This window comes from Calypte anna, chromosome 10 (assembly GCF_003957555.1).
Source record: "Calypte anna isolate BGI_N300 chromosome 10, bCalAnn1_v1.p, whole genome shotgun sequence".
NCBI lineage: Eukaryota > Metazoa > Chordata > Aves > Apodiformes > Trochilidae > Calypte > Calypte anna.
Genome location: NC_044256.1, coordinates 19,359,643 through 19,383,800, shown reverse-complemented (window position 1 = coordinate 19,383,800; position 24,158 = coordinate 19,359,643). Strand labels below are relative to the sequence as shown.

Genomic DNA, 24,158 nt, shown 5'->3' with positions numbered 1-24,158 from the left:
TTCTTCTCTCAGGATCAAAATTCAGACAGAGCAAGTGTTTCATCTCTTGGAGCACTGGACTCAGAATCTACTTCTCTAACTGATGAAGATGTCTGCAATGATTTTGAAAGTGCTTCTCCTCAGGAGAATACTGCAGCAGAAATTAAGAGAATTGGCCTCAGCAGGACAAGCCTAGAAAGCTCAGCTTCCCATGATGGCTCATCAAAACAGTTTGACCAGTGTGGTAAGAGTCAGTTTTTGCACTGCATTCATCAGCTGTAGAAGGTGTTCTTTCATAGTTCTCAGTTTGGGATCATCCTAGCTGTTAGTCCCTTTTGCAGAAGTTAATTATATTTTTTTCCTGCCTTCCCAGTTTGTGGGATGTGAAGAGACTGGAAGGGGAGCAGTGGAGGCTGTGGTCATGGTCAGGGGATTGGGGCATCCTGAGGCTGAAGGGAGCCTGGCTCCTTTAGTCTGGGGAGGGGAAGGGTCAGGGATATCTGCAGCCACAAGCAGCACCTCTGGTCCTTCCCTAGTTTTTACCCTGATTGAAACTTTGGGTATGAATTACTTAATCTGAAAAATTTGTTTCCAAGCTACCAACTGTTGTAAAAGAAGAAAACTGACCATATGGAAATTCTATGTTGGTAGATTTTATTTTTGCTGTTGTTGTGCTGGGCAGATGGCAGCTTCACACTCCAGCTTTGCATTTCTTTCTGTCTGACTGTGTCTGATTTGTTGCATTTTTCCATCACACGTTTTATAACTGCAGTATTGTTCAATCACAGAAACAGTTTACTCACAAAGCACATTCTGACTAACTAATGCTTTGGGTTTCTTCTCCTAATAGGTTCTCTTTCAAAGTTCCCTTTACCTGACAAATCAGAGTTGATATCTTCCTGCAGCACAAGCAGCACCAGTGTGTTTCAGAACTATGCTATGGAGGTACAGGGTGATTTATTGATTTTAATTGATATGCTAAAAGCATTGTCTTTAAATACAAATGCTATCTGAATCTCTTATGAAATCTCTGAAAGAAAGCTAAGTATTTCTGTGACAGAGTAAGTTTCATTTCAATCCCTGCTCTAGGAATGCCTTTATGGCAGTCACATCTTCTGGTCCTTACAGCTGCAGTTCTCAAGAGTTTGTCTCTGAATTCAGGCATCTAAATCCCTTATGCAGCTAATTTGTTGAAAGTTAAAATACCAAGTCTTAAATAGCACTATAGGTTTAAAAATAAGTAGTACATAACTAGTTACTTCTTGTTGAAGCTTCTAGTAAGATCATATTCCTTTTCATTGCTACACTGGTTTTAGGGGGCTTTTTTTCATTGTTTCACTGGATTTGGATTGTTGACTGGTTACTGGCAGTCACTACTGAAGAGTGTTTAAGCTCTAAGAGTTTTTGTAGCTGCATAAATATTCCTGTACTATTATATTTGAAAACTTAATAGTTTATTGTAGCAAGTGGAGAGATCTGGAACTACACTTGTGAAATAAATAAATATACTTAAGCAAAGTAGATTTATTTCATGAGTGTAGTTTCAGGTCTTAGTCTACTTGCAACAATAGAACACAAACCTGCATATAATACATTTTTGGGATTAAACTTTATTATTTTTGGCTATAGCTTTAATTGCTTTGTAGAAAATAGTTTTGAGAATGTGTAATAGCAGAGTTCTTTTATCTGCTGAGTGCAGGTCCTCATCTCAAGCTGCTCACGGTGTCGAACTTGTGACTGTTTGGTTCATGATGAAGAAATCATGGCAGGTTGGACAGCAGATGATTCCAATCTCAATACCACGTGTCCTTTCTGTGGCAATTTATTTCTGCCTTTTTTAAGTATAGAAATCAGAGATCTGAGGCGACCTGGACGGTAAGAACATCATTTGAATTCTACTCAGGTTTGAATATTTATAATTATGAAGTGTCTTTGGTGTGTGTTTTAGGTAATATTAAGCTTTTGCTTTCCCTGCAGTTATTTTCTGAAGTCCAGCCCTTCTACAGAAAACATGCAGTTCCCATCACTTTTTGCAAATCAGAGTGGGAAGTCCTGTAACACTGCAGCTCCTGGTGGCCTTGCTACATCACTGATGTCTGTTCAAGAGGATATAAACTCAAATAGGTAAACCTGCATTTCCTGCATAGAAATTCCTCAGGTTCTCTACTGATGTGCACATACTGCTCATCAACAAATAAATTAAAGAAGATAGTGTCTGAAGAGGAGAAATGGATTTGAGGGGGATTTTTCTCCCTTACCTCTGAGTTGGCCACATCATGCTTTTTCAGCATGATACCATTTCACCCCTGATACAGAAATTCATGTAGGCATCTGTAATTCTACAGGCTTTATGAACTCCTTTAGGATGTTTGTGCTCATTATCAGTGCAAGGAGGAATACAACTTGCAGTGCAGCATGAATGCTTGAGGTGGCTAACAAAGTAGAAGTCTGAGGTCAATTATTTTCAGTTTATTTCTTTCTGGTATGTGTTTAAGCACTCAGAGTAAAACAAAAAGCTGAGTTTCTTAACTTTTTTTTTTTCTTTTCCCTAGCAAATCTAAGCAGCCTGACAATACTTGTGCCAGAAGCATCCAGATCCCCTCAGGACGAAGACAAAATACCTCTGGGTCAGAATGTACCAGTCACCCTGTAGCAAGGAGTATCAGTACTTTTGGGCCCCTGGAAGAAGATGAGAAGGAAAATCAGAAGATGAGCCATATAATTCCTACTGGTAGCCTGCCTACTACTTTGCAAGGACCAACAGTGTGTAGTTTTTCTACCTTAAATGTTATTTTTTTTAAAGTGTTTGATATAGTAGAGAAGCATGGATTAGGAGAACAGAATTAACTATCCCAAATTGCAAGAAATACTAGGTTTTATTTTTTAAAGTAGTACTAGTTGTAGCTTTTTAGATGGTGGTTTGTCTCATATGGGAAAAAAAAATTCATAAGATTTGTAAAGAGAGTTACATTCCATCTAATGGCCTTTTTTCTTTCTTTTCACAATAGGATTCGTTGGGCCTAGAGTGGCACTTACCTAGCCCTGATCCTATAACAGTTCCATATCTCAGTCCTCTAGTGGTATGGAAAGAGCTTGAGAGTTTACTTGAAAATGAAGGGGATCATGCAATAACAGTGTCAGACTTTGTGGATCATCATCCTATTGTGTTCTGGAATTTGGTGTGGTATTTCAGACGCTTGGACTTGCCCAGCAACTTACCAGGATTAATACTTTCCTCTGAGCACTGTAATAAAAACTCCAAGGTATGGAATCAGATAGGAAACCCTGACATATGAGAAATGCTTGTTTTCTTCTTCAAGAAGAATTCATTAGATAATTCTGTAACTCTTAGAAATGTAACTTACAATGTGCTGAACCCAGTCCTGAATGTGTGAATTGAAAGAAAATACTCATAACTCCAGAACTTTTTGTGGAGAGTTTGGCTCTTACTAGTTGTGATCTGTGTTCCTCAGTTATAAAGAAGATAAGTTTGCAGTTGCATTTATTGCAATTTTATGACTAGTTAAGCAGTAGAAGAAGGAAGTCAAGATTTAAAAATTTTTGGAAGGTGTGGAATATACTCATTTGCTGTGTTGGAAGTCCCATTCAGATTTTGCTTTCCTTGTTTTACAGCAGTTTTAATATTAAAGCTTTCTGTAATGAGGCCTATGGGTGTGAAGGTAGATTTTAAATACAGTATTCCTCTGTCATGACTTTGTAATAACATAATATCTTTGTGTATGCATCCTCCTGTTCAGATTCCACGGAACTGTATGTCAGAGGACAGTAAATATGTTCTTATTCAGATGCTGTGGGACAACATGAAATTGCATCAGGATCCACGGCAGCCTCTCTATATTCTGTGGAATGCTCAGAGTAAGTTTTATTTCGTGTGGGTTTTGGTGGTTTGTTGTTTTTCTTAAAAGTAATTATATTTTGAGTAACAGAAGAATGTATATTAAAAAAATACATCTTTGTAGATAGTTCAAGCAAGAAATGTGATTTTTGATCATACCACTTTTTGTCTTGCAGGTCAAAATCGCACTCTTTTGTTTGAGAGTGAGTGTTAAGTTTGGTGTTGTTTTTCTATATTGGTGACTTGTTTCAGAAGGGAGGGTGGTTGTATGCTTAGCAGTAAACTGCTTGAGCAAGTTGAGTTTTCCAGCATATCTGTTTCAACTCATTGACCAGTATCTCCAGTGGTTTTTTATTTCTTTGCTTTGGTTCATTGGGAAGGGAGAAAGAGGAGGGAATGTGTTTCTGTGATACATTGAACTTATATTGACAGTCCATCCATCTAGCTTGTTTTCTTATTTTTACAATTTGCTTACTAAGAATTTTGTTGCCAGTGCTGGATCATATGCCTGAAAATAGCTCATGACCCATTACAGCTGTTGAGTTTTCTCATATCTACTTTTTATTTCTTTTGTTGATGTTATTTTGACTTCATTTTTCTTTCTTGGGTGCATATATATCAATGTTTTTGCTGTCTGTGTAGCCTCCCACCTTTATTTCATAACTTTCTACTTGTTACACGAAAAACAGATTTATTCTTACAGCTTTTCTAATGTCTTTCAGCCCAGAAGTATCCAATGGTCCATTTGTTGCAAAAAGATGATGACTCTTTTAATCAGGAGCTCCTCAGAAGTATGGTGAAAAGCATCAAGATGAATGATGTGTATGGGCCAATGAGTCAAATATTGGAGAGATTGAGCAAATGGCCACATGTTAAAAGACAACGGTGAGAACACAAATGTGCTTGACTGGAGCAAAGTCAAACAACAATAAGGCTATTGTGATAGGAGTTCTGTTTTCATTGTGGGATTTTTCTTTTTTAAATTAAAAAGTACTTTTTCATCAGTATTCTGATGAAAAAACATCAGTGTTCTGATGAAGAACCACTCTTTTTGTGGTAACTTTCACAAACGTATTTTGGAAAAAAAGAATTGGAGAAACTATTTCACTTTTTCCTCTCCCTATTACATCCATCTTTTCTTTTCCTTGAATGATGCAAATCAAGTAGGGAGTGTGTATATGTGTAATATTTTATTAAATGTTACTTGCATGTTAGTAGACTTTTTAAAAAAAAAACCCTACACTTGTTCCCAGGTTGCATGGGTAGATTTTGTTTGTTTGTTTGTTTCCAATAGAGTTTCCAATAGAGAATACAAGAGGAGCTAAGAAGAGAGGTTAAATCTCATATTTAGGAAGTTGTTTTCCATTTGCACTGGAATTAATGAAAATTCTTTCCTATGAATTGAAATTTCTTGCCTGGATTTACTGATTTTTATTAATAATAGGATATACAGCAGTCTTCAATAGGTAGAGCACTGACAGGGTCTTTATTTGCTTGTCTGCCTCCTTTTTTGAGCTAATGTAGAATGGCAGGGAAGCAACTTCCTTACCTGTTTGTCAGGTTTTATGGAGTTTGCTTGAGCAGTTTAAGTGGACTCTACACTCTGCATGCACTTGGTGCAACTTCTAGCACATCACTGGCCACCTTAAGGACCTACCACAAGTGATGTCTGCATGTGGAAAGTCCAGGACATTCTCCAGAAGTCAGAAAGAACGTTTTGGAAGTGGCAATCAGGAATTAGGTTTAAAACCCTACCTATTTTTAAAAATAAGTTACCTTGAAATGCTTCAATCTGTTCTTCAAATGAATTGTTTTGTGGTATGATGTTGCAGCATCTAAACTGAGATTTCTTTTTACAATTTCAGGAGCCTTTACAGAGAAATACTGTTCCTTTCACTTGTTGCCCTTGGAAGAGATAACATTGATATAGGTAAGATTTATCAGTTATTCAGATAGATGCTGGATATATGCAAACCAGTTCTTCAGCTTCCAAACCAAGCTAAAAACCTAGAGATTGGGTGTGTGTGCCATTCTATGGTAAGTGCTCAATAAAAAAGACTTCACAGCTATTTTCTGCAGATAAGCACAGGAGCTGTCATTGTTTTTGGGTTGTGGTTTGGAGCCTGGAGTATAGAAGATAATTTTCTGTTCCTGCAGATGCTTTTGACCGAGAGTACAAGATGGCCTACGATCGCCTCACAGCTAACCAAGTGAAGAACACTCATAACTGTGATAGACCACCAAGTACTGGGGTGATGGAATGCAGAAAGATTTTTGGAGAACCATATCTTTAAATAGACCTGGCTCAAGAGGTGAAACCTCTTGATGTATACCTGTGTAAAGTAACCACTTCAGTCACAAGGAACATCTCAGTCGTGAGTGTTCAAGAACGTACGGACGAATGGACTGGGGCAGAAGACCTTGGAAAAGTCAGGCCTATCTCCAGCTGTGACAATGGACAGAGTGAAAAATGGGCCAAATATCCTTTTCCCTGTCCCTTGTCCTTTCTGCAGATCAGTGTGGGGAAGGGAAGATTCTAAACAAAATCACATCTTTAACTTGGGGCAGCGTATTACAGTTCCCTTCATAAAAACAAAAAATATAATTAAGTAACAGTTGGACAGAAACAATGCACTGAAACTAATGTGAGCGAAGTAAATTCTTCAAAATCTATTGTTTACATAGAATATTCATGATGTTATGAAGAGCATACGAAGTTGTATTATACATATTTTAAATTGTTTATAGTAAGTTGATATTTTTTTAATTTTTTTAAATTACTGGAGTGAATTTTAAATGGACTTGCTGCATAAGCAATACAGTGCTTATTTTTTTTGCAGTACACTGCTATTTATAGTAACTTGTCCAGTTACTTGTTGAAGAGTGATTTGTTTTTAAAGCAGAAATGTTAACCTTCACCTAGACAGTACTCTTAGATACAGGATTTCTCTCATGCACACATGGAAAACATGTTACCACAGCAATCAGAGGGAAGGTATGGTCAACTTCTGTAAAACTCTACTTAAGAACTCACTGATGTCTCTGTAAAACACTTGTGTAGAAATCTCCTCTTCCTTTCCTCTTCCCTTCATTCCCTCCTCCCTAGTAAAGAGGGAGCATTTTGAAGAGTCCTGCAGGTTATGTTCTGGAATCAGTGCATCTCAACAGTGACAGTGGTTACTGTGACCTCATTACAGAATTAACACAAAGCAAATGACAGCCTGCAAGAAATTCATCACAGACATGCAGTGTTCAGAGTCTTGGTGGATGTGTTTGAAACACACTAAAAATGGCACCTACGTGATGCTAATCCAAAGCTTTTAACTGAAGTGTAGAATACAGCAAACTTGCTACAGGGAATATATAGGGAATGTAACTTATTATTGGGGCATATTGTGCATAGTTAAATGTCCTTGGAATGTTTGGTCACTATTTCACAGGCAAAACAACTTCTTCTATTTTTGTTTTTTTTTTTCTGTGAAGACAAAGTTTGTGTCAGTCCTTGTGGTGGAGTCATGGCTTTTGACTCATATTTTCTTGTTCTAGAGATTTTTTTTTAAATGTTCTGTGCTCTCAGTCACATAGCAACTCCTCCCCAGAAGGTGGGCTACAGAGAAAACATCAGAAGTCTTGTATGGAGGTGGGAAAACAGACATTGAATGGTATAAAACACCCTCAACAAATTAAGTCATGCTATAAGAAATACCTTTATTTTTAAGTAATAATTATGGTTTTCCAATTCTAACTTCTTTAGTGGTTGCTATATTATAATACTTATAAATATTTGGCTGTTACATTGGGTTTTATATCTCTGCCTGCCTACCAGCAGGTATTTTTTTAAATCTGTTTAGTTTGCAAGTATAGTAATACAGCAATATTTAGTTAGACAGAAAGGAGATAAACTGTAAAGCTCATGTTTACTTTATTAAATGAAATAGAGTGAGCCTCTTAGAGGCTTAAATGAGAAGTAATGCTGCTATGGAGCTCTCTGTAACCTCCTCCCAGACCTCTGTGAAGTAGCAAGATGTTGCCCTAAGGAGAAAAGATATAAAACTCATAGAGCTGCAGGTATATACTGATGCTAATTGCAAGATGCAGTCTTGTTGGATACAGCTTTCATTGGGTAATACTTCTTCTCTAATTCACTGCTTATGATGTAGCTGACCTTTTTGGAAGTATCCCCCCACCCTGCAGTGGAGCTAGCAGTGCTACACTTGCCAAGCTTTTTCACATTTAATTTATTATAATGATTTGTGATGGTCTCTCTTGTGCTGCCTCGCTTGTAAAGTATTCCTCATGCATGAACTATAAGCTCCTATTTTTTAACCCAGGTAGGTGGTAAACAGTGTATCAGTGTAGGGTGGACACATCCCCCCCTTCATTCTTCTGAGCTATTGTGAAAAACATCAGGTTATTTTTTTAACAAACTCATTGAACATAGCAATTAGTGTGCATGTCTGCTCTGCTCTGTGCAGTACCTACTCTGTATTTACCAAGCAAGTTGCACCCAGTAGTTGCTGCCTGTGTAACCTCACCCATCTCCGTGCTGTGTATGGGGTCGTGTCCCCAGCTCTTTGCAGTTCTGTTTCCCATGTCACTGACCCTTTGGGGCAGCCACTCTTTTATATAGGACCTTCAAGCCATGAAGGAGAGCAAGTGCTTTTTCCAGAGCTGCTGTGGTGTGTTAGAGGTGCTGAGCAATGAAGCTTCAGGCTTCCCCTTGAGCCTGACAGAAGCGCCTGAGCCCGCTCTCTGACCACCTCTCCCTGCCCAGGAGGTAACACTGCAAACTCTGTGCTGGCAGCAGCACTTGTGCTGCATGGCCACTTCCCCACTCTAATCCTACCTTAATTGTAAGTACTTCCAACTGTCTCCAGACTTTAAAACCAACAAGTTTGCCACTTTGTTCCCATCTCAACAATCCAGTGTTACCAGGAGGGTGTGTACAGTAACAGGAAAAGGATTGGTTGTGCATCCCTCGGGCAAACAATCTCACTGTGTTCTTGCATCCCCAGAGTGGCACTCCTGAAGTGTTGCTGGTGTTGATTTGGGAGTGCTTTCCCATTACTCTATCACCCAGCAGTTCATCAAGTGAAATCATGACACGTAACAAATTGTTTTATAAAGTCTGTTGCAAGTCAGTCCACTGTAGAAATACTATAATAAAATATAGCCAGGATAGTGATATACTTTCAGTGGGAAATTTTCCTCATTCAGGTCATAATAATGTTCAAAACAGAAGTCCTGAGGTGGATGATTTTTAAGAATCATAGAAATCAGTGTTGAAACAGTTTTGGAATCTCACTGTCCTTTATTAGCAAAGCAATTTGAGTATATTTTCCAGTACCGTAAAGATGGATAAATAAAAGATTTGAGACATATTTTCAATTTAAAATTTTGTATGAACTGAATTTTCTTCTTTTGTGTACTAAATAGTGCTTATGTCAAAAACCTGCAGCCGAGGTTTTACATTTGCAGTGCAATATATATTTTGCTTTACTTATGGTTCTACTGGAATAATTCTTGGAGATGAAATACTGAAATGTGAATAGAAGTTGTGCTGTTTCTCTGACACTGCTCACTGTTTGAGGTTTTACTCTTGATACAGTTAGAGCCTGATGAATTAGACTTCCACTGGCAAATCAAATGATTTATACCCCAAGAAAGAGGAAATACCTGCATGTAAAATGTTTGTATAACAAATGGGAGATGCAAATAGTAATAATAGAGAGGGGTATTTCTGGGTATTATCTCACTGGGATTTAAAAATGGTACTTTGTTAGTCTGCAAGCAGCACTTTTTAAATGAATGGTTGTAGATTTGTAAATATGTAATGTTTAAATTTTATTTACCAAAAAAACCCAGTGTGTTGGATGTTTGCTTTGGTTTGTAGTTCCTTTGAAATATGCAAGTCAGTGTTCACAATGTTAATTTTTTTTCTGTCTCATCCCCCAAAAAAAGAAGTTTTACAGTGAGTCAATAAAAAGCTTAAATCTTTCTGGTTATTTTTATTACAATTTCTTCAGGTGGATTAGAATGACAGAAAAATCTGCAAGTCTTAACAACGTTGGTTGTTGATAGTTTATGTCTGTGGCAGTTGTGGTTATGTGGAAGACAGTGCTAACAACAAGAATTAGTGCTGGTTACAATAATCTTTAAGTCTCAGGTTAGTGTCATGATGAAAACAAAAGCAGTTGAACTTCCTGTTGTGTTTCTGACTCCTGGTTTTAGTTTTTATTAGTGGTAATGTGGTTCTGTAACCCCTGATCTGTTTAGTGTTGTTGCAATCAGATGTCAAGAAAGATGACTTCACACTTGTGTTGGTGGCACTTGAGGTAAATTTTAGTGGTTATATTGCAAGATCAGATCCAGCTTAAGGAGCTGTATGAATAGCTTTCAGGATGCTGTGGTACTCAAGCTGTGTGGAAACAACTTTTCCTGCTTTGTTTTTTTCCTGAAAACCTTATTAGGAAATTTTCCACAGCCCTAAGAGGGTTGGCAAGCAGCTTTTCCTCTGCAGCATGTCACAGACTCTGTGTGCAGGTGTCTGCAGAGTGCCAGCTATGGGTGTGTTACTGTGGCATTTGGGAAAGGATGAAAAGTACCTCTGCCCAGGGAAGCTGTGGCAAACAAGTGCAGCAAACTCTGCTCACTGCTTTTGTGCACTTCTGAGGTGCAGAATCTGTATCCAGAGGACTTGAAGCAGAGAAGTGCTGCAAGGATGAGCAGTTCCCACTGCTCCAGGGATGATTGTTCCCACTGAGCTCCAGTTCATTGACTGCAGTGAGCAGTGTACTAGAGGGTGTTGCTGAAAACATCACTACAGTGAGGAAACATTCTGTGCTGAATATCAGACAGCTCTATTAACTTGAGGGGATCAGTCACAGTTAAAAATTTGTGCATCTCTTTCAGCCTTTCCCTGAATAACTGAACATGTGTTATATTGGTGAAATCATTATCTGATCTTTTCTGATACTGAAGAAAAGCAGTAGAGACCATGAAACCACTTGAGATTTATTTGTTTAGAATGTTAAAGATGTGTTGTTCTCAGATTGTTACAATTCTGGTTGCTTTTTTTCAGTAGAACAATTGCTGCTACCTTAAACTCCTTTTGATTTCGATGTATGCTTACATAGATATTGAAGTGTCCAGATGTCATACAGACACTGGGCAGGATATTATCTTGTCTTCTAACATCACACTGATGATCAAAAACACAAAATAAAGACCAAACATAGTGAGCCCCAGCAGTTTGTTCATTTTCCATTTACATGCAGCTATTGAGATAATCACAAATAGGAGCATGAGAAAAAGGAGAACAATTGCACAAAACAAACCATTGCTACTGACTGCAACTGGACTGAGGCCATTGATGACAGAATAGAGGAACCAAGGAACAGGCAAACTGTAAGTAAAGGAAAAGAGATTTAAATAAATATTTTAAGGCATTTCATTTTCAGCATCAGAACTAAGCAATTTTTCTAAACTGTTAAAGGGGAAAAACTGCATGATTGCACTTAGCATAAATCTAAAATTGATGTTTATGTCAAAACCTGCATTTAGCTAATACTTGCACCATCATAATGCAATCTAGGAATCTAAAAGTGTTTTTGAAATAGTACCTGTGAATTAAGTGTCTGCATACTCTCATAAAGAATTAAGTCCTGATGCTTTATTGATAAGAGCTACAGATGCAGATACTGAGCCTTGTTTGTGTGGGATCTGAATGGTGGAGTGGCTGGCCAAGAGTCTTCTCTGTAAATCTTTATCATTAGCCAGAGGTTTGCTGTGGTTTTAACTTGAAAAATCAGTAATTTTCTGTTGATTCAGAATTAGGTGAAGGTGGTGGTGCTTCTGTTTTGAGCTACTTAGCATTATCTCAGTGACCTAAGCTGTGCAACTTAATGCTCACTTTGAACTAAGTTATACAAATCTGTCTTTCCTGACTAGATTGAGTTAAAAAAAAAAAAAAAAGTAACTTGTCCAGCTCACCTTCATTTAATTACAGCTAAAATGAAAATAACTAAGACCCTGTTAGGAATAAACCCAGCTTGCTTTGTATTTCAGAAGAAAAGCATCTCTCATACTCACCCAACAGTGATATCAAAGATGTTGCTGCCTACAGAACTGGAGACAGCCATGTCACCTAAGCCTTTCCGTGCTACAATGACACTGGTGATGAGGTCAGGGATTGAGGTTCCTGCTGCCAATATGGTCAACCCCATGATTTCCTCAGAGATCCCAATTGTTTCACCAACCTGATAAACACAAAGAAACTCAGGTAGGGTTGTTAGTTTTAGAACATGGAATTTAAGCATTCTGTGCAGTCTCAGCTTTCATGCCATAAGTGAGTGAAAATATTGTAATCCCTTAAACTTGGTAGCTTTTTTCATAGGATTAAGAAGTTAAATTTCACCATGTGTATTGATCTCAGATTCACTCTGTAGCAGAGGGCAGCTGATCACAGTGTTGCCAGGACCAAGGAAGGTCAAGTCAGAGTACATCTCATTCTTCTGTCCCAAGTTTACCTCTTCTGGATGTCTCCTACAGTTCCCTCTCCAAATTTAACATTAGCTCTGTGTGATCCAAGAGCTTTGGGAAATGACAATCTGTGGATTTATGGCTTGATCAACTAGACAGAGAATGTACAATCTATGGCTAAATACAAATTGTCTGATTCTACAAGATGCCAAGTATTGCTTCCCAGAATACCCAATGATCATTAAGGCAATGGGAGCTGAGATCATTTAGCAGCTTCCAGAATCAGAACCTGTGTTTTCCTAGAATTATAATTAGGTAAGGGATAGTTAAGCTCTGCACAGCAGCATTCATCAACAAAAAGGCAGTATGAAGATAAATCTTGACAGCACTTTCCTTTTCACTGGTGCACAAATTCCCTTGGAAGCTCTCAAAAAAGAATGACCCTCTTCAAACCGAAAAGAATGAAATTGAAAATTCCCTTTTGGGTTCTAACAAACAAAGTTTCTACTCTTTTGATGGATGACTGCAGCTGTAATTTATCAGATAAAATGCCACAGTGATGCTGTTCCTCCTCTCCTCTCTCTCTCCATCCACTTGTTCTGAAATGGCCTTATTCACAGAGAGAAAATAAACCTCTCACCTGGTGAGCCCACCACACCATGAGGTAAGAGAACACAGCAATCCAGATGATGGCTCCAAAAAACGTGATGACATAGAGTTTTTTTGAATCCTAAAATCAAGTTGGAAAAGAAAAAGATGAAATTTCAGAAAAACTGACAATCCCCAAAGAAAATAATTCACCTGAGACACTTCACTTTAATCAGTTGCTTTAAGCTAGCCCCTGGTCTCTCCAATTGTATTTGGTTTTGTCAGCCTGAGGAGATGACCAGTACTTGAAAGTCTTTTGTGGTTTATTAAATTCAGTCTCTGGAACCACCCTGTGCTGCACTGGGGGCTCCTGTCCCACTCCCTGTGGCATTATCAGCACTTCAAGTATGCAAAGACTTCAGGTATGGAAAAATAGAACTGGGGGCTCTTGCTGAATGGAAATCTATAGTTCAGTTAATGAACCCAGTAGCAGAAGGAAGATAGATTCTTACTGGGTTTCTGACATCAGGTATAGTGCTCCAGAGAGGGAAGACAATGGGAAAGAGGAAAAGGTAAATGGCTTGTTTTTTCCTAGTTTCTGGCCATTCAAGAGATAATGGCTCATCGTTTTCATCATCATCTGTGCTGTCATCATCACTGTCTTCCTCAGAGCTGCTGTCTTCTGAGGTACCACTGCCTGAAGAGGGCTGTAGATCAGGATAGAAACAAAGGCAATATTTAGTGCACTGCTCACCATGGCCTCACCTTGGCAGAGGTCATCTGTAGTGTGGATAAGGGCAGTCACAGCCCTCAGGACAAAATCCTGGTTTACCATATCTCAGCACTTGTATTATGTTAGCTGACTTCTGTCCCATAACTAAAACCAATTTTTAGATGGATTTTTGACACAAATGAAACATGTACTGTCTCTGAGAACTTTGCTTCATCAGAACAGAGCTGAATGGCACCAACTGAAAGGAGGGTTTAGGAAACAAGAAGTTTGTACAGATTAACACAGAATACTCCAATCTTCCCTTATGTTCAAGTATCTCTCTGGCCTCAGAAGAGCCATTTGAGGAGAAATTGATTGCCTGCAATGCTTATTTAAATACCTGTCCATCCTGTGCTGTGTCTGCCTTCTGTTTGCTGAGCTCAGAGTCACTGGCAGGAGTTACCTGAATGCTGCTGGATGCCGCCTTCTCCTCTTCTGCTTAGAGTGATAAGAAAGAAATCTGGTTTTAGTCATCTTAGCATCACGTTTGAGCTCTCCACAAGAACATGTGGCATTTTGTGTTGAACCCACTCTGCCTGCCCAGGTTTGTCCTCTCTGACTCCTGAGGATTGTGATTAGTAAAATCCAGGCAGACCCTGGCCCACCCAGCAGAGAATGGTACCTTGATGCTCCTGTGACCTTCTGTCTGAACCTGCTGTAAAAAGCACAAGAGTAACAAGAGGGAAATGCTAATTATCTGATCTACTACTCCTGAGCATTTCTCAGTTTCAGTCTGGATTCTAAAGATCTTTTTTAAGCCATCCTTAGAAGCCAGGAAGGATGCAAAGCTTTGCTTTCCACTTTTTTCTACTAGAGCACAGCATTCCCAGGGAACTGATACTCTTCAAGACTTCTGAGAAATATCTGTTAGGTGCTGCCAGACTTTAATCACTTGGTAAGTGTTCAAATGCCAATAGAAAAGTGCTGACATACAAGTGTCCTCTGTGCTGTTCTTCTGTTAACCTGCATAGCCAAGAGGGACACAGAAAACTGTGCAAAAAGAAAGTGTAGAAATATGGAAAATGCAGAGCAGAGGTGAGAGGGAGCCTGGTTCTCTGTTCAGTCACAGCAAGGACCCTTTTCAGACTGCTGCAGTTTAGGCTGGGGGGTCCCCTCCATCCTGTCAAGTCAGTAGGATCATGTTATCCCAGGAATTTTTCCAGGGTGGGGTGTTACAGGGTATCTTGCTCTGAACAGGGTACACTGCAGCCTCACAACTGCACTCGGGAGCAAGTGCAGAGGGGAGATTTTCAGGGATGCATCTTCTCAGTGGGTGCTCTTTGGGATTTCTGAGACCAGGCTTTCAAAGTGGGACAGTGATAAAGTTTTTGGGACATGGAGGCCTCACCTATGAGCCAACAAAATTTGTGGCATGGAGTAAAAATTTACCATTCAGTGATGTCAGTGTGGAGCTGGTGAGTTGCAGCAAGAATTTCTTTGTTTCTTAAACTGTGTACTCTCCAGTTTGGCCTCATTGAGACAGCTGAGGCTCAGTGTTGTGAGGTGCTCAGGTGAGTGCTGTGCTGTGGGAAAGTGCTACTAGAGGTGGGAACTTGCCCACAGAATGTAGTTTGTGTGCCAGACTCTCCAGCCCCACTGACAGCACAGGCCAGCTGGGAACCAGCTCAGAAAGCTTGTGGATCAGTAGTGATATAGAAAAAACCAAACCTATTAAATGAAAAGGGAGTAAGCAGAGATCCTTAGAGTTGGCAGGGATGGAATCAGTGTGGCTTTTTTCTGGAGGAATCTTCCAGGCTCTTCTGCAAATGTGCCAAATTTCCTGGCTAAAATGAAGGTGCTTTGTTTAGATTAACATCTCATTTGCAGGGTCTCCCAAAGATCAGCAGCACCCAACTGCTGTCTAATGACCTGACTTCCCCTCTCCTACCCTTCTGCTGGCAATTTACACTACATCCTTGTAGCAGGTTCTGTTTGGATGCTATCTCCCTAACCCCTCCTGTGGGCATGGCTTTTATTGCCCACTCCTACTGTGCATCAATTGATGTCTGCTGTGTTGTTACAGCAGCCATCTGTGACCAGGAATAACAGAACATTTGTGTTTGACCATAGTGTTTCTTTGCCAGCCCTTGGGTGTTGAGTGCTGGGAAGGTGAGGGACTGCAGAGTAAATCAAGGTGAGCAGCACTCTTGACTCTTCTTGCACTCACCTTCTGGTTTTGATCCTTGTCCATTCGGAGCCTCTACTTTGGCCTTGGCTATGGTGCTCAGAATGTCCACTCTGTCTTTAAATTTTGCTGTGGGTCAGGAAAGATTCATTTTTCAGCAGCTGTCAGCTCTGCAAAGCCCTTCTTTATGTGTCTCCCCCCAACACACAAACACAGACACACTCTTGTGCTATTCCTCTTGCACAGATTGCATTCAACACTGACCTGTGAGTTGTCTTTTTGGCTGTAGCTCTAGGGTTTTGGCTGCTGTTAGTAGTTATATTTTAATGCTCAGTGTTATGGCAATTATGCCAGCAACTTGGCTTGTAACTAATACTTTCATATTGAAAAAAAGAATCTAGGGGGGAGATAAATCCTTTCCAGTTCAGTAACACAGGGTTTATCTGTACTTCATAGAAAGCAAATGCAGAGAGCACAGAGGAGGAGTTTCAATGCAATGTCATTTTGTTCCCAAAGGACTATTATTTTTTTCAGGCTAGATTATGTGCAAGCTAAAAATGACACCTTCCTTCTGTCATGTGGCTGCTGAAGAGGCTTCACTGTGATGCTTACTGATGGTAAGGAAAAATAACAAATCTTTTGTATTCCACTTCTCTGCCTTTTTGGTTGGTTGGTTTGGTTTGGTTTACAGGTGAAACTGTGTGTGTGTTTGTAGCTAGGTGTTGTGCTCCAATAGCTGAACTCCTGCTCTCCCTGACAGTGAGCAAGTCAGCTGCTGACAGTAATGCCTGATTTGCTCTGATCTGTATCAGCTTGATAGAGATAGGTGATGGGTAGGCAGCAGGCTGAGCTGCCTGCCCAGAGACTGAGCTGAGTGACACAGGGTTTGCACATGGGCAGTAGCCATAAGAAATTGGCTGTGCTGGGCTTGTGTGTGAAGCTGTAAATTAATTTCCTCTGAAAGTTTGATCACACTGATTTAATCTACTGTACTGTCAACTGTGCAGCCAGAATGTGCTGCTGTCATTTGCCTCAAGGGCACGGCCCTGTCACTGTAGTCATCACCATGATGCTGAGTTAATAGAAGTAGCAAGACTGGGGCCCTGAGCCATGCAGGCAGAGCTGCTGTTCTAAGCTGAACCTTGTGAAAACCAGCAGCCTCTGGTGTAAGCCCAATAACTGGGACTGGCTGAGACATCGAGGCTTCTGGGAACAAATCCTGCTCTGGTGTGGTTCCTCTTGCTGTCAGACAAACATTTCTCACCTAGTGGGATTTCCACTGGCTGCTAGAAAAGATGAAGAGAGATGGAATGATGAGCTCTTCTCCTTCCAAAGGCTGGGGGGGACCACAGAGCCTGATTTTTCCATGCTCCTTGTCAAACCCAAAGTCCACCAGAGGGGATGGGAAGCACTTTGCTTTGCTCCTGCTGATGCTAAGCATAATCATACCCATTGGTGCAAAGCAATGAAGAGGTGACCTTTTGCTCCAAGTCTCCTCTAACCACTGGGCAATGCATCTTTTCTGTTCTGCTTTTACCAGAAGCTGTTGCAAAAGCTGCTGTCAGCAGGGTCAGGGCGGTCAGGCTCAGCCTGGAAGAGATTATATAAATTGGAGCTCCTGGCTTCCTGCCCTTCCCTGGGCTGCAGCCGACCCCAGTGGAGCCTCTGAGCATCTCTGTCAGGATAAACAGATTAGGTCCAGGCCACTCTCCAGTTCTCATGAGATCAGCTTCATTTTAAAAGCTGCTAATTCCTCTGACACACGTTTCATGCAGGATGGGCTGAGATTGGAGGAAGAGGTGGCTCTAAGCTGGGCAGATCTGCAGGTCAGCACTGGGGAGGTAGGAGATCTGGCAGCTCAGCCCTTGCTAGGGCTGGGGATGAGCTGGGCTGGGCAGTGTGTGCTGCATAGGGGTCTGTGGTGCTGCCTCCTCCCTGGGGACTGCAGTCCCTGCCTGTGTCCAGGGGCCCTGAGGTGATCTTCAGGAAGATTTTTGTCCTATGGATTGACAGCATCCAGGCTGCACTAAAGGTGGCAGCTGAGTTTCTACCCTGAGTTTTGCTCTTGGTGTTAAATTAATTCTTTGGGTCTCGCATTTAATCTAACAGGATTTACATGACCAGCAGAAAGGATTCGGGTTTTTTTCTGTAAAATTTGACATGTAGGAGGATTTGTAGATTCTGCTGTACAAAAGTGGAAGTAAAAAAAAAAAATTCATGTTTCCTTTTGCCCCTTGGTATCTTTGTTCTCTTAAAACCAGTGACTGAATGCTAATGAAGCAAGGAGAAACCGTAGCTGCCTTCAGTCTTCTATCTCAGCTCTGTTCTGCAGCACTGCCTGCTGCTCTGGGCTGCTCTCATTTCCACAATCCTTAGCTGGATAACTGGGACATGCTGAGAGCAGACAGCTCTGACAACCTTGCTGCTGGAGCCTTTCTCTTCATTCAAAAGTAAGAGCAGGTTTCTGTCTTCTTCCTTGTATGACTGGAGTTTAAAGACTAATCCGATTATGAAACTGAAGGCTCAGAAATGAGCCTCAGGTTTTCCAAAATTCTTATTCCCTTCCATTCCCCCACAGCTCCCTCTGCTGTTGGAAGAGCTTTAAAAGTATCTCGAAAAGATCTCAGGCTCTGCTTCTACACACTTTGAGAAAGTGGAGAAAAGACTAGCTTTTTGAGTTGAGTTTTTCGGTTTTGTTTTTTTTAAAGTCACTTTGAAAAGAAAATATTCTTTCAAAATTATAAGCTGGGATGCAATGTAAATGTCTGAACTTCTAAAGTAAACCCCAAGTCTCCTTTAGACAGAGAAAAGAACTTAAAGAAGGAAACCTTCCCAATGAAGAAAATCTCAAACAAACAGAAATGAACCATTCTGAACTTGATACACTCAGTAGCATTATTATAGTAAAGAGTCTCAAAAATAACAACTACTTGGAGAGACAGCAGCTTAGCCTCGCATCCTCCCTGCTGTGAACCCTGCGGTACCCATGGTCACACTCCCATCTAGTGGCTGCCGCAGGAGCTCAGGCTCTGCCTGGCAGGAAGGAGGGGGAGTTGACTTTCAGAGAAGTTCCCCAGTCCCATTTCTTCAGGAATCACAAGTCGGGGCACCACCAGCTGCTATAGCAGGGCCAGTGGTTTGCAACTGCCCTGAAACCCCCCCGGCAGTGAGCTCTGGGCTGAGGCAGCACTGGAACTGGTAACCTCAGGTCCCCACAGCTTCAGCTGAGGTCCCAGGGTTTCACCAAGCTGAGGACATCAGCCTGGGGTGGGCAGATGCTGCACAAAGATATTTAGAGGTGCAGGGAGGATGGGAAGGTGCTGGAGGGTTTCTGAGGGGCAGCATTTCTCTAGGTATGGTGCTTTCTGATGCTAAAGGCAGTGGCATCGTGGCCTCTTGTAAGTTTTTTGTTTTATTCTTGTGCTGTTGATACCATATTTCAGGGCTGACAGAAAGAGCAGTAGCGGAAATTGTGATGAATCTGGCCCTTGTTAGGCTGCTGGCAGTGATATGATGGGTGCCTTCACTAAAATCTATCAAAGTGGACACTCCTCTGTCTTGCTGTCCTTATCATCTTTCTTTGTTCCCTCAATCAGTTTGTGCAGCTGGGATTCTGATCTGGAGAGTCCTTTTTGTAACCTCTGTGATAGACATGAGAGGTGTTGATCTGCTTAGCTTCAATCTCTTCTTGAATGGACAACAGGTAATCTCTTTAGAACAAGTAGGGCAGTGGAGGGGTGGGATGTGCTGAGCTAGGGAAGAAAACATCAAAACCTATCTTTTCAATATGCTTCACTACTTCTTGCAAAATGAACCTCCACAGTTTGGATTAAAGCTGATACAAAGCAAGATGCTAAAAGTTTCTATACAAAGACCCTGGGTCTGTCTGGAGATGTGGTGTCTTTGCACCCTGGGTAGTTTAGAGGTGTCCTAGTCCAGAGCTGATCAGCCCTTGGCCCTGGGAAGCTGCCCCACTACCTGCAAAGTGCTGTGGATTCAGTTTCCTGGGGTAGTGATGATAGCACAGGGTTGTTTTAGTCAGTGTGCTGGTGTAAATCACATGCAGATTGCCCAACCATCATAATTGGAACCTGCTGAGTGGTTTTAGATCTCAGCTGGGATTTTAACCACTGTCAAAAAGATAATTTCTTCAAGGGTTTTAACTTCTTTTTCCTCCTCAGGTGTATGCCTTGTGAGGAGCTGTGTGCACAGCTGGGGAGGTGTATAGGTAAGGAGATCTCCCTGTGTTCATTTCCCTGTTATAAATGAAGCTATCAGGTTGAACAAGAAATGTAGTGAGCACTGAATGCTGCTGCTCCAAGACAGAGTTAAGAAGAGGCAGGAGGAGGTGACATGCTGTGAGCTGGAGGAAGCCTCTCACTCATGCTGCTCCCCAGCAGCAGCAGCTGCTCCACATGCTCTCATCCTTCCCCCAGCAGCAGCAGCAGCACAGCCACCACAGCAGCAACCAGTTTGTCACAGGCAAAGTGGACAGGGCAGGGCCAGGGATATGAGGTGTTTGTCCTTGTGATCAGGGAGGGGACATCCCTGGCACTGGAGGGACCCACCAGCCCCTGTGGCACTCCAGGCTGCATTTCAAGGAGGAGCTGCTGTCCCCTGACACACAAACACTGCATTCCCAGTTAAACTGCTCTGCACTCAGGGCTGCAACTCCCCAAGTCCCTCAGGGGTGGAGCATTCACTCACCTTCTGTCAGGGGGTCCAGGGTGTGGATCATGAGCTGGAAGATGGTGCTGCGCATTTGGGTGTTGTGTAGGGAGGCTGAGCTGCTGCCTCTCTGTAAGGCTGCTGGAGGCTATGGAAAGGTACAATGCAGCTGTCAGCAGCAGTTTCCTCCTCAAAACATCTCCCCCCTTGGTTCCCCTCTGTCCTGGGGGTTGCATTTCTATGGAAGTTGATCTCCCCAACCCATGGATTATACACAGGCTCTGTGTTCCAGGTCCCAGGGTTGCTGTCAGTACCCACCTCTCACAGCTCTTGGGGTGCCAGGCCAGCCCATCCTTAGATAAATGCAGTGGGGTCACAGGGACTCAGCACTGATGCAATGTTCTTATAAATTACAATAATCAAAGCATGCAGTGCTTTTAGTCATGACCTTGCTAAGAACTGTGTAGATTTATATCCTGCTAAAAGGTAATGCTGCAGCCATGCCAAGTGTCCTGACTTAGCTCAAAAGCTCTGGTGCTCTGTTCATATAGTCAACACCAGAGCTTTTGACTGCACAATGATTAGTACAGGTAGGTTAAGTGCAGAAAGGGACAAATAGGAGCAATTTGAGTAACTCCTGCTATGTTACACAGACGTGAAGCACTGCATCAGGCAGGCCTCAGCCATGGGGAAGACAAAGGGTCAGCAGTTTAACCAGAAGGAAAGAGCTCTTCAGTGTTCACAATGGGTAAGGACAGACTCCACCAAACTTTGCTTTGGGAGCTTAGAAGGAAAATGGGCCATGAAACCAGGTAAGAAAAGTCATGATCTGAATTTCTTTTTGCCTGTTTAAAGCATAGAATGAATAGCTAGTGAAATCCTCTTGGGAAGCCTGAGCTGTCTCTTAAATTTTACAAAAATTCCTTTGAGGACACAACTCAGCCAAGTGTCCTCTTCAGTAAGCTGTGGACATTGTGCCAAGCACACCTGGTTTGTTTTTGCACAACCTGGATTTGGTCCAGGTTTCTTGACACAGAAGTCAACACCTTCATCCCCAGCCTGACATGGGGAGGGGTTAAAACACAACAACTTCAGCTCCCTGTGAGGTTGCTGAGACCTACCTCCAGCTTCTTCCCATCTGCTGCCTTCTTTGTTCCATCAGCTGCAGCTGCCCCACTGCTCCTCTGCATGCAAGTGAGAACAAAAACAACTGAACACCACTCCTGCTTCTCCTGCTTTTTCAGGATACTGTTGGCAGCTCTGCAAGGCAGTGGGACAGCTAACACAAATGGCTGTGCCTGGATGCCACTGAAAAAGCCACAGCCAGCTCACCTCCTTAAAACCATGTGGCCTCCAAGAGAAGCAGGGTTCTACCCACAGCTCCTCAGTGAGGATTCAGGTGTCTGAAGGTGGCCTCAAATGATTCCTGCAGATACAGGCAGACTTCACCCCAAACACCTGTATCCTGCTTTTCTAGCAGAGGGTGAGGGAAGGTGCAAAGAGGTATTTTTCTTGTCTGCAAGAGGCTTTGGACAGTGCCTCTTATTATCCTCCATTCAACACAGAATTTTCCAGTCATGTTCCCAGACTAACAATGTGTGCCTCTGCAGGACTGTTTTGGGGGTTTTTTGGAAACTCCTTTGCAACAACTGAGTGAGCAAAACCCCACGCAGGTCTTTGAAAGCAGGTAAGTGACCACAACAGATATCTTCAGTAGTTGCAAGGCTGGAACTCTCTTTTAGTTCTCTAATTTCTTAGAATCTCTACTATCTAGATTGCATTAGCCTGATTTTACAGCCATAATTATTGACCAGTACCTGCATCCTGAGCTTTTCTTTGAACATTTTGAAGGAGATGCAGTTTTTTCTTTGTGGTTTAGGCTGCAAGAAATTACTTCCAACTCTCCCCCTGAACAACAAGGCCACCAACCTTCCTCATGTGCTCTGCTGGTGTTGCCTGCACAGCATTTAGCTTCTTGCTCAGCTCCTGCTTCACCCATTGCTCCAGGGACACGTTGTGTTTCATAGTGAACACATAGGTGGCATAGGCAGTCAGTAAAAGGAGGCTTTCCCACCAGTCGATGACACTGTCTAGGAAAAACAGGATGAGCATCAGTAAGTCTACAATGTAGAAGGAGATGTCTCTAAACAGGGGCCACCATGTCAGGTGGAGAATCTCCCTGGAGAAGAGGGCACAGGTGCCAATGACAAAGAGGATGTTAAACACTGCTGAGCCCACAATGGTACCGATGCCCACGTTGCTGTGTGAGATGAAGACGCCTATGAGGGAGGTGAAGAGTTCTGGTGCTGATCCACCTGCTGCCATGAAGGTGGCTCCAGCCACGTCTTCAGAGATCCCCAGCTTCTCTGTGATCACTCCCAAAGCAGGGACAAAATACTCATCACACACTATGGCCAAGGCCACAAACACATACATCATGCCAAAGATGTGAAGGACAACCCACCCTTGCCTGCGTTCTTCCACACTGAACAGGTCCTTGGGATACTCTCCTTTGGATTCATGGGGTGGCTTTCCCTCTGGGTAGCTTTCACTGCCATTTTCTCTCTGTGGTGTTGAATCCAGTGATGTTGTGATGGGCACAGAGGGCTCAGGATTCACGTACACACAGTGCTTTATTTGGGGTGCTGCTGTGATGTTGCCTGTCGTGGCAGTCTTGTTGCTGGAGAGGTCTCTGGAGGTCACTTTGACAGGGCCCAGAGGCTGGGGGGCTCTGTGTGGTGCCTGAAGGGCAGAGGGGCTGAGCTGGAGCTGATAGAGAGAGAGGAGCAACACTATGGCAAGCAAGAAGGAGATTCTTTTCCAGTGTAGCAGCCTTCTCCGTGGTAAATGCATTTCCTAGAGGTTCAAAAAATCAGCTGTGCCTACAAGTCCCTGCAGACTTCCCTTATCAGCAGTTTGCACTTATCTCCACCATTGGAGTTTCTGGTTGATCTTAAGCATCAGGAGAGAAACAGCTGAATCCTGCAAAAGAAAATCTGGTGTAAATAGTCAAGTACTGCAAGTTCCCACTGAGTGGGTGACATTCACTGTTAAACATTGCTGGGCTGCTTTTCTATTTTGCAATAAGAAGTAATGGACTTAAATGAGTAAAGACAGATCTAGGATCAGGCTTCAGGGTTTTGGGGTTTTGTTTTGTTTTGTTTCTTTGTTGCCTCTTACAGGTCAGCTCCTGATCCACTCCTTTCTCACTGTCTGGGCTGTTCCAGTCTGAAGCAATCAAACAGAGCTCCACAGCTTACCTTCCAAAGATGCTGTCCAAGAGGAAGAGGAGTACCAAGGGCTGGATCTTGTGCTGAAGGCTTCTTTGACACTTCACAGCCAGGTAGGAGATGCTGTTGCAGGGAGATGCAGATGAAAATGATCCCATTGTCACCAAGCCTCAGCTGGCAAAGTTCTAATACAAGAGAGGGTCAGGTGTGAAGGACACATTACTGGAGGAATGGCCAATCCAGTGTAATACCTGCAGCCATTAAGAAGATTAAATAGAGTCATATAGATCTGGATCTATCTCTGAAGCCAATATCTTTGTGTGCTGCCACAGGTTGTTCTCAGGACCAGGGCAGCTGATTATCTGCAGCACAAACTACCAGATGAGAGCACCAGCCATGAGACCTGCATCATGGAGCTGGGGAAGGGAGCAGCCCAGGTAAATCCCTCAGCACCAATGC

General features: G+C 42.1%; 2 protein-coding genes across 2 annotated transcripts in view; one reads left to right on the top strand and one right to left on the bottom strand.

Moving 5' to 3' along the window:
• The window catches only part of DENND4A (DENN domain containing 4A), a 43,886-nt gene extending 37,206 nt beyond the window's left edge, over nucleotides 1–6,680 (top strand). The window contains exons 23-32 of the mRNA XM_030457327.1: nucleotides 13–223; nucleotides 830–924; nucleotides 1,679–1,854; nucleotides 1,957–2,103; nucleotides 2,532–2,742; nucleotides 2,988–3,242; nucleotides 3,738–3,855; nucleotides 4,558–4,720; nucleotides 5,701–5,765; nucleotides 5,993–6,680. Coding sequence (XP_030313187.1) covers nucleotides 13–223; nucleotides 830–924; nucleotides 1,679–1,854; nucleotides 1,957–2,103; nucleotides 2,532–2,742; nucleotides 2,988–3,242; nucleotides 3,738–3,855; nucleotides 4,558–4,720; nucleotides 5,701–5,765; nucleotides 5,993–6,129 — 1,578 coding nt within the window. The 3' untranslated portion in view covers nucleotides 6,130–6,680. The remainder of the gene's footprint in view (nucleotides 1–12; nucleotides 224–829; nucleotides 925–1,678; nucleotides 1,855–1,956; nucleotides 2,104–2,531; nucleotides 2,743–2,987; nucleotides 3,243–3,737; nucleotides 3,856–4,557; nucleotides 4,721–5,700; nucleotides 5,766–5,992) is intronic.
• Nucleotides 6,681–7,299: 619 nt separating this feature from the next.
• On the bottom strand, nucleotides 7,300–23,392 carry SLC24A1 (solute carrier family 24 member 1). The gene is made up of 9 exons (XM_008506146.2): nucleotides 22,399–23,392; nucleotides 21,591–21,653; nucleotides 20,509–20,617; nucleotides 15,844–15,930; nucleotides 14,017–14,114; nucleotides 13,417–13,611; nucleotides 12,957–13,046; nucleotides 11,927–12,093; nucleotides 7,300–11,240 (listed from the first exon to the last, which is right to left on the bottom strand). The coding sequence occupies exons 1-9, from the start codon at nucleotides 23,320–23,322 to the stop codon at nucleotides 10,991–10,993; spliced, it is 1,983 nt and encodes a 660-aa protein (XP_008504368.1). The 5' UTR covers nucleotides 23,323–23,392; the 3' UTR covers nucleotides 7,300–10,990.
• Between the last annotated feature and the right edge of the window lie 766 nt (nucleotides 23,393–24,158).

Excerpts from the sequence above, each read along its gene's own strand:
- SLC24A1 (XM_008506146.2), bottom strand. The coding sequence starts at position 23,322 with ATGCATTTACCACGGAGAAGGCTGCTACACTGGAAAAGAATCTCCTTC. Across the intron at positions 13,047-13,416 it reads TACCTGATGTCAGAAACCCA|GATTCAAAAAAACTCTATGT; the intron begins GTAAGAATCTAT and ends ACTTGATTTTAG. Across the intron at positions 12,094-12,956 it reads TGGTGTGGTGGGCTCACCAG|GTTGGTGAAACAATTGGGAT; the intron begins GTGAGAGGTTTA and ends TGTGTTTATCAG.